The 15659-nt window shown below is 45.8% G+C and overlaps 1 protein-coding gene and 1 long non-coding RNA gene across 2 annotated transcripts; one reads left to right on the top strand and one right to left on the bottom strand.

Annotated features, from left to right (window-relative positions):
• Positions 1-327: 327 nt before the first annotated feature.
• On the bottom strand, positions 328-6347 carry PTPMT1 (protein tyrosine phosphatase mitochondrial 1). The gene is made up of 4 exons (XM_069555678.1): positions 5562-6347; positions 5367-5447; positions 2732-2923; positions 328-661 (listed from the first exon to the last, which is right to left on the bottom strand). Exons 1-4 carry the CDS (start codon positions 5931-5933, stop codon positions 503-505), a joined length of 804 nt encoding a protein of 267 aa, XP_069411779.1. The 5' UTR covers positions 5934-6347; the 3' UTR covers positions 328-502.
• Positions 5358-13709, top strand: LOC138421377 (uncharacterized). Its single transcript, XR_011249475.1, has 2 exons — positions 5358-6390; positions 12296-13709. It is a non-coding gene; the product is annotated as an uncharacterized lncRNA (long non-coding RNA).
• Positions 13710-15659: the final 1950 nt, after the last annotated feature.

The following is a 15659-nucleotide window of genomic DNA, read 5'->3' as shown; positions in this document are numbered from 1 at the left end:
AAAGGGGTGACTTCCTAAGGGGAACTGGCTACACACCCACACACTTCTGAGTCGCAATACTGATGGAATCCCATGCTTCCTTTCTACATACAGGATGACTGCTCCAAACTCGAGGACAGCCACGTAAGGCCAGTGGACTAGGATCCTGACAGTGGGCAAGAGCCGGGGCTGGATGTTTCTCTGCCCTTCTCCTAATGCTAAACGTCTTTGAGTTACAGGGCTAAATATTAGGCACAGCATCAGGTGCACGACAGATTTCTTTGATCTCATAAACGTTCAGCCTGGTCCCATCTCCCCATGCCCCATGAACGGAAGCCATGCTAAAGCTAGCCATACAACAGTGTTATTTCAGGAAAATGAAACAAGACAAAGGGAGCAAACCTAACCACCACTTAGCACATTCCTATTAGGTCAAGTCGGGGCTTACGCCCCTCTGGTCCTGTTGAGCGTTTTCATTCTGCAGGGAGCAGCGCTGGTTTGCGTTCTTCCTGATCCCCCTGGGTCATGTCAGTGACGTGCGATGGATCTCGTTCTTGGCTGCCTCTGCAGCGGTCACCTTGTGGAACTCTTTGAGCACTTCTAGCTGGCCAGGCCTGATGTAGACGTGGGACCGGATCTTGGTGATGGCTCTTATGGCCTCCTCTGGAGTCCAGTGGTACACCTGAAGCGCAGGGTTGGGAAGTCAGAGAGAGGAAGGAGCAGGTGTTAAGGGGTCCTTGAGCTGATAACCGGTGCTCAAGGGCTCTCAGCATTTCTTTAAAAACAAAAACCATGACCCACATATAAGTGAGAGAACACTTCAGCCCCCTCAGTCAGCCAGTCCCACAATTTTGTGCAGCAGGCTGGTGGGTTGAGGGGGACACAAGTCAGTCTTTCTACCTAATGTCTTGTTCTGCCAAACCCTGGAAAAATAGGTTGAACACATGAAGCTGAGGTCCTAAATTCATGCAGGCCTAGGCCTACTAGATACCGTCTCTGAGCTAGGCTGTTGGTTACAAGAGTTTCCTGGAAAAGTACACAATTGATGTCATAACTTGTCACTGTGGCTAGAAAAGAGTACTTTTAAAGTTTTTCAAGGAGGGCTATCTTCGTGTCCTCAAGATACTTATTTGTTTAGAACTCAACAGAACCAAGAAAGTAGATTTTTAGTCTGCTGGTTCAATTCTCACTTGGCCCAAAATATCTCCTGACACCCAGTTTCCAGCAAAACAGACTCCTAACGATCACAGCTTTAGTATTGTTAAATCATATATTCACCAGGCCACGTAACACAAGGCCAGGCCGTTTATCTTTACATTTCCTTTTACCTTAAAAACTGTCTAAATTACTTAGTCAGTGCTCTTCAGGGGCCTCACAGGTAACAAAAATGAGCTGAGGGTGTGTAACAGGAAATGATGCACTAGAGAGTGCTGGCTTCTAAATGTTTTTAAAAGCATCCCCGCTGCCAATCATCAAATCGATAGGCAAAATTCTGTGGGAGCCACTGTTTCTAGAAACGAATAACCAGGACTGTACTCTGAAATGCTTAACAAAATGTGAGTCCTCTAGAGCTGTGATCAGCACTGTTACCTACAGCACTGTATTTCCTGACATACCGTTTATAACAAAATGTTTCTAGCCTTTTTGCTTGTATTAACATCCTTTGCAATTCCATTTTTTGAGTGCCTGCTCTAGGTCAGTGTTTGACATAGTTCTTATTTGAGTTTTGTAACACATTTAGTTTGAGGAAATTGAGCATTGGAGAGGGTAACCCGCTTTTGCCGAAGGTCACACAGGTGGCAGGTTGCAGCCTGTCTGCAAATTTCAGGTCTTTTCCACCTCCCAAAGGCCTAAAATTAGGAACGCGGCTCCTTCCAGCAAGGTCCGCCAGTAGATTGGAGATCTGCTGTATAGGGGACCAGTCCATTTCCTGGTGGCCCAGTGGTAAAGAGTCCACCTTCCCATGTGGGCAATGTGGATGCACTCCCAGTTGGGGAACTAAGATCCCACGGGCTGCAGGGCAAATAAGTCCACCCTGCAACGAGAGAAGCTCACGAGCTACAGTGTAGACCCAGCACAGCCAAAATAAAAACAAAAAGAGGGGCTTCCTTGGGGGTACAGTGGTTAAGAATCCACCTGACAATGCTGGGGACATGGGTTTGATCCCTAGTTCGGGAAGATTCCACATGATGCGGAGCAACTAAGCCCAAGAGCCACAGCTATTGAGCCTGTGCTCTAGAGCCCAGGAGCTCCAACTACTAAAGCCCCTGGGCCCTAGTGCCTGTGGGTGCGTGCTAAGTCGCTTCAGTCGTGTCCGACTCTTTGCAACCCCGTGGACTGTAGCCCGCCAGGCTCCTCTGACCATGGGATTCTCCAGGCAAAAATACTGGAGTGGGTTGACATGCCCTTCTCCACGGGATCTTCCCGACCCAGGGATCGAACCCAGGTCTCTTAATGTCTCCTGCATTGGCAGGTGGGTTCTTTACCACTAGCGCCACCTGTGAAACCCAAGTACAATGTACAGAGTACAGTGCCTATACTCGGCAATAAAAAAGAGGCCACCACAGTGAGAAACGTGTGCACCTCGATGAAGAGGAGCCCCTACTCACAGCAACTAGAGAAAGCCTGCAGTCAGCAGCGAGGACCCAGTGCAACCAAAAGATAAAAATTTTAAAAATAATAAAGTAAAAATCAGATTGCTTTTAGAAACAAGGTGGGGCGGGGGGCACCAGTCCAGAAGGCCCTCTCCTACCTGAATGAGATATGCAGCCACCATAGTGGCACTCCTGGAACGCCCAGCCTTGCAGTGCACGTAGACAGACTGGCCCAGTGAGTGGTACTTGATGGCAAACTGGACTCCTTTCTGGAGGTTAGCCAGGGTTGGGACCCCAGTCATGTCGACCGTGCTGAGCCGCAACTGCTCCACTCCTGCCTTCTCCCACTCCTGGGGCCAGGTCCGCCAGCACAGAAAAGAAAATGAAAAACGCCTGATGTGAGTGGCAGGAAGAGGGACTCCCGTGAGACAGCAAAGCAGCAAGGAAGGTTCGTGGTGAATGGTAATATATGCGGTATATGCTTGCCTAAAAAGAAACTTCTTTCAGAAATGTCTTTAAAATGACTGACTTACATGGTCTTTCATCACACAGCAATGCTTCTGAGTTAGAATTATGCCCAAGCTTTAAAGCATTCTTAGTATTTGAATCTTTAGCAACAAAACACAAACTGTATAAAATTCATCTACAAGAGCTGCGTCAAGTTTTTTTTGCGTGACTTTGGCGCTTGTGCAGTGATCCAGCTGCAGGGTTAGACTACTACATTTTGCAAGGCCTTCTATTTCTCTGCCCATAAGTCTTCTCTTTTTTACCACTTTTTTGGAGAGGGGTATGTGGTAGAAAATAAAGAGTTATTTTAAAATTTAAATAACGCACCTACTTTTGTTAGTGCAATATTACTGCTTAGAAGGAAGAAAAGAATCAACAGAAGAAATAAGGCCTCTGGCAAACTGGGCAACTTTTTTATTTTTTGCCTTAAGACTTCAGGTAGACTTTTTGTTATTAATCTCTTCAGCAAATCAGACACATGACTCTGAATGAAGGTCAATATATTACACAGCTCACGAAATTAACCAAAAACAGCAAAATCTGGCAGCGTGTGTTTACACATCAATTACATCAAACACCTGGGGAGCCTGCTACTTAGTCACATTCTTAGGCAGTGATTTAAAGTTCCTGAGAGTTGAACCTAGGAATGTGCTGTCTTAACAGACAGCTGGATAATGCTTCTCTGGGGCTTCCCTGGGGCTCAGACAGTAATGAATCTGCTGCAATACAGGAGTCAGTCAGTTCAGTTCAGTCACTCAGTTGTGTCCGACTCTGCGACCCCATGGTCTGCAGCACGCCAGGATTCCCTGTCCATCATCAACTCCCAAACTTATGTCCATCGAGTCAGTGATGCCGACCAGCCATCTCACCCTCTGCGGCCCCTTCTCCTCCTGCCTTCAACCTTTCCCAGCATCAGGTCTTTTCCAATGAGTCAGTTCTTTGCATCAGGTGGCCATGCAGGAGACGGGGGTTCAATCCCCCAGTCAGGAAAATCCCCTGGAGACGGGAACGGCAAACCACTCCAGTCTTCTTGCCTGGAGCATTCCATGGACAGAGGAGCCCGGTGGGCTACAGTCCATAGGACTGCAAAGAGTTGGGCATGACTGAGTGACTAACACCACTACTACTAGATAATGTTTAGCCGTATTAAAATATCAGAACCATTGCCTTGGAGATTTCTTTTCTCTAGGCTAGTGAGAGAAGATAGCAGATCTCGATGCCTCACACCCAGAGACCAAGCACTTTCTGTGGCTTGCTCCACAGGACCGACCACACTGAGGCGAACAATGCTTTTTGGCTAATAACTCCTGAGGTTCTGTGGGAAATCCAAGGAACTGCTATCTATTCTTTAAAAATGTATGCCATCACTGATCAATAGATTTTAAATGTGAGTCACAATTATTTTTTTAGATTTCAAAAAAGATCTATGGTTTGAAATAACTGCATGTTCATTAGGCTCTATCAGTACAGTGAACAGGGAAGATAATTGTGCAGTGCTAATAGAAGTCAAACACTAGAAAGACAGAGCAACACCTAATAACCATCATGGAGAGTTCCACCAAAAAACCACTCACATCTAACGAAAACTAGGTTTTAGGCTTGAACTGCATTTATCACCATGCTTTGGAGTTCCACTATCATCTCTAACATATAAATGAAATTCCCTCAAATAAAAACCAAATTAATTCTATGCAGTTTTTACAAAGAGTTTCATGATACAGTTATCAGGGATTGGGGGTAGCTTTCTTTTTTACAGTTTATAGGGCCTTCGTCTTGAATATCGAACAGTGTCCGATCCATACTTAGTGCTCATTAAGTGTTGAATGAATGAAAGCAAGGCAGAGAAAAGTTGCCTTTCTGGACTTCCCTCGTGGTCCGATGGTTAGGACTCTGCTCTTTCAACTGCTGGGGTCGCAGGTTTGATCCCTGATTGGGGAACTAATATTCCACAGGCTGCGAGGCGTAGCCAAAAGAGAAACGTTGCCTTTCAAGTTCTAGTTACTGATGTGAGTAACCAAAACCGAGAATACACGTGCGCAGAAAGGAGTAATCAAAGTTGGGCAACTCTACTGTGAAATACCTTTCACATCAGTTTCTACCCTCCTCTAGCCGCAGGACCAGCTCCTCAGAGGCAAAAAAAAAAAACAGAAAAAAAAACAAGCCTGGGACGCTCGTGTCTGCGGCAAGGTCACCTACAGCACAGCCTCCCCCGAACCCCCTCCGGGCTCGCCCAGACCCCGGAGTGGTAGAGGGGTGGCGGGCGGGGCGCCGGGCCCGGAGCCTCACCTTGGAGGAGTTGCACAGAAACCTCGTCTCATACTCCTCGTTCATGGTGATCACCCCGCGCACGTTCTCGTCCTGGACCAGCTGCCGAGGCAAAGAGAGGGCTCAGAAAGGGGCGGGCGGCCGAGGCCCGGGCGGCGCTCTCCGGGCTCGCAGGCCCCGCCGCGGCCCGGCCCGGCCCCGCCCGGCCCGGCTCACCCGGCGCGTCATGCTCCGCAGCGGCAGCGCGCCCAGCAGCACGGTGGAATCGATGCGGTGGTACCAGTCGCGGTGCGCCCGGCCGGGCATCTTCCCGCGGAACAGCGTGTAGAGCAGCGTCGGGTAGTAGAGCACCCGGGCCAGGCCGGCCTCCAGCAACGAGCCGGCCGCCATCCCGGCCCAGCCGGCGCGGCGCAGCGGCGACCCGCCCACCGCCGGGCAGGAGGCGGGCGTCCGCGGGCCGGGCCAGGGGGGCGGCGGGGCGGCCGCGGCCCCCAGCGAGGACCACCCGGCCGGCGCGGGCCTCTCGAGCGTCGCGACCTCGGGCCCGGCCCCCGGGGACTCGCCGGGGGCCCCGGGGACCCACACCATGGCTCGGGAGGAGGGGCCGCCTGCCGCCGTGGGGAGGGGCCCGGGCTTCCCGGGCGGGAAACGGGGCCCCGGGCCGGGGGAGGGCCCGTCCCGCGGACCCGAGGCGGCGAGTCTGCCGCGTGTGGGAAACTGCGACCCCGGCCCGTGGCTAGTGAGCCCCCGCCTCCCGAGGGAGGGGCTGTGACTCCAGCGGGCGGGTGCAACTGTGACCCCGGCCGGTGAGCCCGGGGCACCTTCGCCAACCACCGGCCAGAGCGAGGGGACGCTGACCCCACCGAAGGGCGGGACAGGACCGGGAAGAGGCTCTTGGCCAGGGAGTCCAGAGCTCAGAGCCGAAGGGATAGTAAGGAGAGGGGCCTGATCCTGGACAAACAGGGGACCTGGGTTCGTCCGGCCCTTCCCACCCCATCCCCACATCTGCCTGGAGTCCTGGCTCCCGCCTCCTAACTAAACTGCAGTAAGTATGTGTGTGTGTGTACATAGTGAAAAATAGGTATCAGTTGAGTTCAGTCGCTCAGTTGTGTTCGACTCTTTGCGACCCCATGGACTCCAGCCCGCCAGGCCTCCCTGTCCACCCCCAACTCCCCAGAGTTTACTCAAACTCATGTCCATTGGGCCGGTGATGCCATCCAACCATCTCATCCTCTGTCATCCCCTTCTCCTCCTGCCTTCAATCATTCCCAGCATCAGGGTCTTTTCAAATGAAAAATAGATATAAGTGATATCTGTTCTATTTATGAAGATATATTAATATTAAAAATATCATCATAGGTAGTTTTCTGGCGATCTAGTGGTTAAGACTGTGCCCCCAGTGCAAGCAACACCAGTTCCATCCCTGTCAGGGAAATAAGATCCCACAGCCTTGCAGAGGCTAGACCAAAAATTAAATAAAGGTTTAAAAATATATATATTATGATAAACATAAAACCTACAACCTGCAAATAAGCAAGAGGAATAGTTGTCACACTGATTATTTACAGTTAAATAGCACTCTGAAAAAGTACATCTTGTGCTTTTTTTTCTCTTGCTCAATCATGTCCCACTCTTTGTGACCCGTGGACTGTAGCCCTCCTCCGTCCATGGCATTCTCCAGGCAAGAATACTGGAGTGGGTTGCCATTTCCTTCTCCACATCTTGTGCTTTTTAAAACAGCTTATCTCCTTGTACAAATGACACATATGAATAACAACCGGAACATACAGGAAAGCAGAATTTAATCACCCATAATCCTACCACCTCAAGCACATTTTTTTCTTTTCATGTGTTATCATTAAATTTTTTATAATAGTTTTATTGAGATATAATTCACATACCATTACAACTTATTCATTTAAAGTGTACAGTTCAATGGCTTGTAGTATATTTGCAGAGTTGTACAACCATCACCACCATCAATTGTAGAATACTTTCATCATCCCCCAAAGAAACTCTACACCAATTAGCATAATCACACCCTGTTTTCCCTCAACCCGCCAGGTCTTGGCACTCATGAGTTTACTTTCTGTTTCTGTATACAAGTTTTTCTGCGGTCTTAAGTTCTCAATTTTTTGGATGCCTATCCAGGCATGGGATTTTGGAGTCGTATAATAGTGCCGTGTGATTTATGTACACCATTTAAAAAATCACTGGTGTCGTTTTGGTAAAATTTTTGCCACCATGTTTGTTCGCTCGTTCCTTTGATTTGGCTGCTGCCATGGGGTGTGTGGGACCTGATTTCCTTGACCAGAGATGGAGCCCACACCTCACTGCAGCGGAAGCCCGGAGTCAAGCCCTGGGCCGCCAAGGAAGTCCCCATGAGCACTTTCAATATTACCACATTATTTTTATCATTTATAATGAACCTAGTTACTGTACCATAATGTGATCATTCTATTCTTAGACATGCAGGATATTTCCACATTTGTATTATAAAATATTTTCAACATGAAATTTTTTCTATTTTTTATATTTAGAATTACTATATTAGGATACGTTCCTAAAAGTGGAATTACTGTGTCAAAAGATAGTTTACAAGTTTTGCTCTATATAAAGTATATAAACCTTAAAAGTTTCATCCTTACCCCCAAACCCACTCTTCAGAAATACTGATTTTTTACATGCATATCTTTTTCTAACATTTTGTGATGAAACTTTTCATAATAAAAAATAGATTCAACAGGGAAAATTCATATAATCACTATCCAAACTCGACAATTCATTTCATTGTTTGTTTTATCACATTCATCCACTAATCCTATTTTTGCTACATTGAGAATATATATATTTTATAAAAATTGACTCATCCTATACCTATTGTTCTATCTCCCGCTTATATTTATAAGTATTATGTCAATACAGATAGATGTACATTTTCTTCATTCTTTTCAGACGCACATCGTATTCCAATATATGGATTCCCATTCAATTAAAAAATATTTATTGACTGTCCTATATATTCCAAACAATATTCCAATACTTAGGATATGTCAGTGGACAATATCAGTGAAGATTTTTGTCCTCTCTTGCCTTTCCTATATGAACTATATTTTGGGGTAACCAAATACCTCCAGTTGGTGAGGGAAAGTTATTTACAGCAGACTTCCTGTAAATACATATGGAAGGAATACTGAAGTTAGAAACTCAGGATTGTGCATTTCAGCCAGTGAATGTGGAAGGAGAGATAGGAATGGAAAGACAGCATTTTGCAATTTCTAATGAAATAATTGATACTGTCAACGGTCACCAATGTATGAAAGCATTAGATAAGGTGATGATAGGAAACTTTACCGTGGACAGATCAGGCTGATTTACCCAAACCGCAGATAAATCTCTGCGTTGCTGAAATCAGGACAACCTACCTGAACATCACATTTCCAGAGGTAATGCAGCATGATGTTCGCAGCACCAACCTCAAAAGTCAGGCCTGACTTTTACCAGGCCTCTAGGGCTAAAGTTCATTTATAGGAGATGTAGGTGATAAGGCCTTCCCAGATGGCACAGTGGTGAAGACCCGCCTACAATGCAGGAGACACAAGAGACGCTCCTTTGATCCCAGGATTGGAAAGATCCCCTCAACTCCAGTGTTCTTGCCTGGAAAATTCCATGAACAGAGGAGCCTGGTGGGCTATAGTCCATGGGATCACAAAGAGTCAGACATGACTGAGCGCACCCACAAGCACACACACACACACACACACACGCACAGAGGTGATAAAAAAGTGAAAGTGAAAGTTGCTCAGTCCTGTCTGACTCTGACCCCATGGTCTCTACAGTCCATGGAACTCTCCAGGCCAGAATACTGGACTAAGTAGCCTTTCCCTTCTCCAGGGGAATCTTCCCAGCTCAGGGATCTAACCCAGGTCTCCCGAATTGCAGGCAGATTCTTTACCAGCTGAGCCACAAGTGAAGCCCAAGAGTACTGGAGTGGGTAGCCTATCCCTTCTCCAGCAGATCTTCCCCACCCCGGAATCAAACCAGGGTCTCCTGTATTGCAGGCAGATTCTTGACCAACTGAGCTATCAGGGAAGCCTTAGGTGATAGAAGGGTAAGTGAAATGTCATCATAGTGGAGCAACAGACAAATCCAGAATTTGGGACACCTGACAGGAACAGCTGACTCAGTTTCTGCACCAAGTCAAAAACATGAAAAGAAAAAGGCGGGGGGGGGGAGTATAACTGACACTTTGCTGTATACCTGAAACTAATATAAGTTTGTAAATCAACTATACTCCAATGAAAATTAAAAAAACAAAACAAAAAAAAGAATGAGAGAGCAGCTACCTCAGATTAGGAGTCCTAGAGGCAAGACAACCAGAAGTTAAACACTTGAACTGTTTAGATCCTAATTCAAATTAATCAGCTATTAAAAGTCATTTTTCGAAATGACGAGACAATTGATTACGGACTGAAATAATACCAAAGAATGACTGCTAACTTGTTGATGTCATCATGGCATTGTCACAATGTAAGAAAATGTCTCTAAATATATTGACTACACGCTTACTAAAGTAAGTAGAAATAGATGGCATATGTGGGACTTGCCTCAAAATACTGCACCGAGGAAAAAAGATGGATTAGACAAATATGGCAAAATATGAATCATTGTTGAGTCAGAGTAACGTTCTTTTAAATTTTATCAGTTTCTGTTTACTGGGGCTGTACTGGGTCTTCTCTGCTGCCCGGGCTTCTCTCTGGCTGTGGCGAGTGGGGGTTCCTCTCTAGTCGGGGTGTGCGGGCTTCTCCTGTTGCAGAGCGTGGGCTCCAGGGGCTTCAGCAGCAGCAGCAGCAGCTCTAGAGCACAGTCTCAGTAGTTGGGACACACAGGCCTACTTGCTTCTAGGCACCTGGGATCCTTCCGGACCAGGGATCGAACACGTGTCTCCTGCATCAGCAGGTGGGTTCTTTACCACTGAGCCACCAGGGAAGCCCCAGAATGATGTTCTTTGGGGGTTCATGATGCCCTCCTGCCTGTTTTTTTAAAAAGTATTTTCAAACTACAAATTTTAAATAGGGTTTTTAGCACATCAATGTGGCTTAATGAAAATGATAGCAGATAATCTTGTGTGACTTTTTCCATTAAAGATTCCACCACATTGTTGTGTGTAGGTACTATTCATTAAATTTTCCTGCTCTCTAATCCATTATATGATTATACCATCATTTACCTCCCCATTCTCCTGTGATGGAAATTTAGATTGGCGGAGAAGGAAATGGCAACCCACTCCAGTATTCTTGCCTGGAAAAGTCCATGGACAGAGGAGCCTGGCGGGCTGCAGTCCATGGGGTTCCATGACTGAGCGTGTGTGCATGAGGGTGGAGGGTGATGGGTTGGTAGCAATAAACGGGTAGAACTAAAAAAAAAAAAAAAGAAAGAAAGAAATTTAGATTGGTTTCCATTTTTATTAATGAAGAATGTATCCGTAAGTAGTTTCACCTTTTACGTAGTCAAATATTTTTTGTTGTTGTTATTCTCTCCACCCTGGATTTGCTTTTTAGTTTCTGATTATAATAGTAACACATGCTTATTATAAAAAATGCAAGCACTTCAAAATTACATAGTATAAAAAGTAAATGTCTGCTGCAATCTCAGCTCCAGAGAAAACCACTCTTATATGCATATTCCCCCAGGGATTTTTTTTTTTTTTCCTTTTTAGGAACTGTCCACCAAAATTCTTTTTTTTTTTTGGCCAAGTGGTGTAGCATTTGAGATCTCACCTAACTAGGGATTAACCCATGCCCACTACATTGGGGACCCAGAATCTTAACCACTGAACCTCCAGCGATACAGGAATCAGTTCTATCTCCAGTGGAAGGTGAGCACCAGTAATGTCTGCAAGGACGAGGACCAGCGGATCTGGCCCGTAAATCCTCCACAAATCTCTCCCATACCGTTTTTCTCTTCTTGTGAGATGAATAGCAATGATGATGGCTAGAATCATCATGCCAGGAACCAGTTACAGGTGGCAGAGTCCCCATTAATCTGGGTCACCAAGAACTACTTAGAGTAGAAGCCACCCATCTTCATCCTCCCACTAACCGGGAATATCTGCTCTCATCTGTTAAGGGAGAGAGAAATAAATTTCTCATTTGTTTCAGCTATTTATTTTAGGTCTAACTGTTGCAACAGCTTAACTTATCCTAACGTACGTGCATTACTCAGTTGCAATGTGTAGTCCAACTTTTTTTTTTCTTTTTACCATACCAAATATATGTACTATAAAATATACCATTTAAACCATTTTTAAGTGTACAGTTCATTAAGTATCTTCACGTTGTTAAGCCATCACCACCATCCATTTCCAGAACTTTCCTCATCTTCCCAAACTGAAACTCCACACCCATTGAACAAACTCCCCACGTCTCCCTCCCCTCAGCTCTTGGTAACCATCACTGTAGCTTCTGTCTCGATGTATGACCCTGAGTACCCTAGGTACCTCATATAAGTAGAGTCATATAGCATTTGTCCTTTTGTGACAGGCTTATTTCACTTAGTATAATGCCCTCAAGCTTCATCTATGCTGCAGCAGGTGTCAAAATTTCCTTTCTTTTCAATGCTGAATAGTACATATATATATAGAGAGAGGGGCTTCCCAGGTGGCACTGGTGGTAAACAGCCTGCCTGCCAATGCAGGAGACAAGAAATACAGGTTTGGGTTTGATCCCTGGGTTGGGAAGATCCCCTGGAGGAGGGCACAGCAACCCACTCCAGTATTCTTGCCTGGAGAATCCCATGGACAGAGGAGCCTGGTCACATTTGTTTATCCATTCATCCCTTGGGTTGTGAATCCCAGCCCTTAATTAGCTTGGGCAAAAAGCTATATTGAATTTTCTTCTTCTTCTTCTTTTTTTTTTTTTTTAATACTTATGGCTGTGGTGTTGGAGAAGACTCTTGAGAGTCCCTTGGACTGCAAGGAGATCCAACCATTCCATCCCCAAGGAAATCAGTCCTGAATATTCATTGGAAGGACTGATTCTGAAGCTGAAACACCAATACTTTGGCCACCTGATGCGCAGAACTGACTCATTGGAAAAGACCCTGATGCTGGGAAAGATTGAAGGCAGGAGGAGAAGGGGACGAGAGAGGATGAAATGGGTGGATGGCATCAGTGACTCAGTGGACATGAGTCTGAGCAAGCTCCAGGAGTTGGCGATGGCAGAGTCGGACACGACTGAGTGACTGAACTGACTGGTGGGTCCGCATTGCAGTGCACAGGCCGTCTCCAGCTGCAGCAAGTGGGGCCGCTCCCTCTCTGCGGCGCTCAGGCTTCTCATGGCAGTGCTTTCTCTTATTGCCGCTCACGGGCTCTAGAACTCTGTGGGATCTCCCTGGATCAAGGACTGAATCCGTTTTCCCTGCAGGGGAATTCTTTACCATTGAGCCACCAGGGAAGCCTGAGAGACTATTTTTAATTTTAATAACTACTGTTAAATTTTCTTCTGACATCGCTATATCTGTATACATTAAGCGCCTGTTGTATGTTTTTTCACAATTCTAGCAACCTTCTAAATTTAATTATTTAATTTAGAGGACTTCCCTGGCAGGCCAGCGGTTAAGACTCTTGAGTTTCTATGGCAGGGGATTTGGGTTTGGTCCTTGTTTGGAAACTAAGATTCCTACGTGCCCTGTGGTGTGGCCAACAAGTTTTCTGAAAAGAAAATTACTTAGTTTGTTTCCCATGCTGACAGTAAAAAAAAGTACACATTGTTTTAATTAGAATACCTTAATATTCACGAGTTAGGTTTGAACATCTTGCCTTTGTCACTATTCCTATTCTTCCCAGGCACTGTGTGTTTATTTCTTTTGCAGTTCTGGCTAATGGGTCGTTTGTTGTTACCCTCCCTGGCCATAGAACCTGCACAAATTCTAAGTGTATGGCTTGATAAATTTTATATATCTACACACCCATGTGAACTCCACCCAGAATAAGATATAAAACATTCCAGTACTCCAGAGAACTCCCTGGAGCTCTCTCCAATCAATAGTCAATGCCCTCTCCCTAGCAAAGTGGAAGTGAAGTCCCTGAGTCGTGTCCGAATCTTTGGGGCTCCTCCGTCCATGGGATTTTCCAGGCAAGAGCGCTGGAGTGGATTGCCATTTCCTTCTCCAGGAGATCTTCCCCACCCAGGAATCAAACTCCTGTCTCCCGCATTGCAGGTAGACACTTTACCTTCTGAGCCACCAGGAAGATCTAGATCTCCCTAGCAAAGATACCCTCTATTCTGACCTTTCCTCCTTTTTCCCGCCCATATTCAAATTTCAGTTGAATAAATGCATACAGCGTATGCTCTTTTCTTGTGATTTGCTTTGCTCCATTTTATGTCTGTGCAGTTCATCCATACTGTTATATACAGTTGTGGTTTGTTCCTTTTCATTGCTTTGTAAGTAGCCTGTTGTAAGTATATTCCATAATTCATTTATCTATCATTTCCAGTTTGGGCTATTATTAATGAAGGTACTACAAACCATTTTTTTTTGGGGGGGTGGGAATAAGTATTCACTTGTACTGGGAGCAGAACTGCCCTTGTCACGGGGTACAAGGTCATTTAGCTCATTGAGTTTAGTGAAAGTGAAAGTCGCTCAGTCCTGACCTTTGCGACCCCATGGACCATACAGTTCAGTTCAGTTCAGTCGCTCAGTCGTGTCCGACTCTTTGCAACCCCATGAATCGCAGCACGCCAGGCCTTCCTGTCCATCACCATCTCCCAGAGTTCATGGACCATACATTCCATGGAATTCTCCAGGCCAGAATACTGGAGTGGGTAGCCTTTCCCTTCTCCAGGGGATCTTCCCAACCCAGGGATTGAACCCAGGTCTCCTGCGTCTACATCACAGGCTGATTCCTTACCACTGAACCACCTGGGAAGCCCATATGTTTGACAAGAAACTTGTATTCAAAATATGTAAAGAGCGCCTCCAAAACAAACAAGCAAAAAGAGAGAGAGAGAAAAGAGAGAAAAAAGATTGAATAGGCGATTCACGTACACACAAAAATATCCAAATGGTCAGTAAGAATTATGTATGTAAAGTAGGCATTAGGGGGGAAAAAAATTAAACCATGATAAAATATCACTCCACTTGTACCAGAATGACTAAAATTAAAGGACTTGAAAGCGGCTTCCCTGGTAGCAGAGTGGTTGAAAAATCTACGAGCCAATGGAGGGGACGCTGGTTTGATCCCTGGTCTGGGAAGATTCCACATGCCTCAGGGCAACTGAGCCGGAGTGCTGGTGAGCCCGAGCTGCACAAGAAGAGAAGCCACTGCAACGAGTAGCCCTCGCTCGAGGAAACTAGAGAAAGCCCATTCGCCAACAACAGAGACCCAGCACAATTTAAAAAAAAAATCTTAATTAAAAAACACAGAAAAAATATTTATTAAAATATTAACAGAGCCTCCTACTCCTCACTTGGTATGATCATCCTTTTTAAAAAAAAATTTTATTTTTGGCTTCAAGTCAGTAGTTGGAACACTCAGGCTCAGTAGTTTCAGCTCACAGGCTTAGCTGCTCCAAGGCATGTGGGATCTTCCTGGACTAGGGGTCGAACCTATGTTCCCTGCATTGGCAGATGGTTCTTAATAACTTCCCTGGTAGCTCAGATGGTAAAGTGTCTGTCTACAATGCGGGAGACCCGGGTTTGATCCCTGGGTCAGGAAGACCCCCTGGAGAAGGAAATGGCACCCCACTCCAGCACTCTTGCCTGGAAAATCCCATGGACAGAGGAGCCTGGTAGGCTACAGTCCATGGGGTCACAAAGAGTCGGATGCGACTGAGCGACTTCGCTTTCACTTTCTTAATAATTAGACCCCCAGAGAAGCCCTCTTTCTGGGTTTTATCTCTTTCTCTCAACAAGCACACTCTCTAATAAAGACAGGATCTTAGTGTACCTATTTGTCACCTGTTTTATTTATTTGATTGTGTTGGATCTTCGTTGTGGCACCCAAGACCTTCGCTGCATCATGCCAGAACGTTCATTGCCGTGAATGGACTCCCTAGTCATGGCCTAGCTGTGATACACACTCAGGCTTAGTTGCTCCGCAGCAGGTAGGATTCCTAGTTCCCTGGCTAGGGATTGAACCCAAGTCCCCTGCACTGCAAGGCAGGTTCCTAACCACTGGACTACCAGGGAAGTCCTATCACCTGTTTCATTCACCAAGTATGTGTCATGAACATTTGCCCACAATTAAATGTTTTTTCTGTATTATTATTTGAAAAAAGCATATATATATATGTGTGTGTGTGTATATATATA

Source organism: Ovis canadensis, chromosome 15 (genome assembly GCF_042477335.2).
Source record: "Ovis canadensis isolate MfBH-ARS-UI-01 breed Bighorn chromosome 15, ARS-UI_OviCan_v2, whole genome shotgun sequence".
NCBI classification, from domain to species: domain Eukaryota; kingdom Metazoa; phylum Chordata; class Mammalia; order Artiodactyla; family Bovidae; genus Ovis; species Ovis canadensis.
This window is presented reverse-complemented; position numbering and strand designations above follow the sequence as displayed.

Bases quoted from the DNA above. Each gene is read 5' to 3' on its own strand.
- PTPMT1 (XM_069555678.1), bottom strand. From the start codon at position 5,933: ATGGTGTGGGTCCCCGGGGCCCCCGGCGAGTCCCCGGGGGCCGGGCCC. The intron at 2,924-5,366 runs GTGAGGCTCCGG...ACCTGGCCCCAG, and splicing joins TTCTGTGCAACTCCTCCAAG to GAGTGGGAGAAGGCAGGAGT. The intron at 662-2,731 runs GTAGGAGAGGGC...CCTGCGCTTCAG, and splicing joins TGGCTGCATATCTCATTCAG to GTGTACCACTGGACTCCAGA.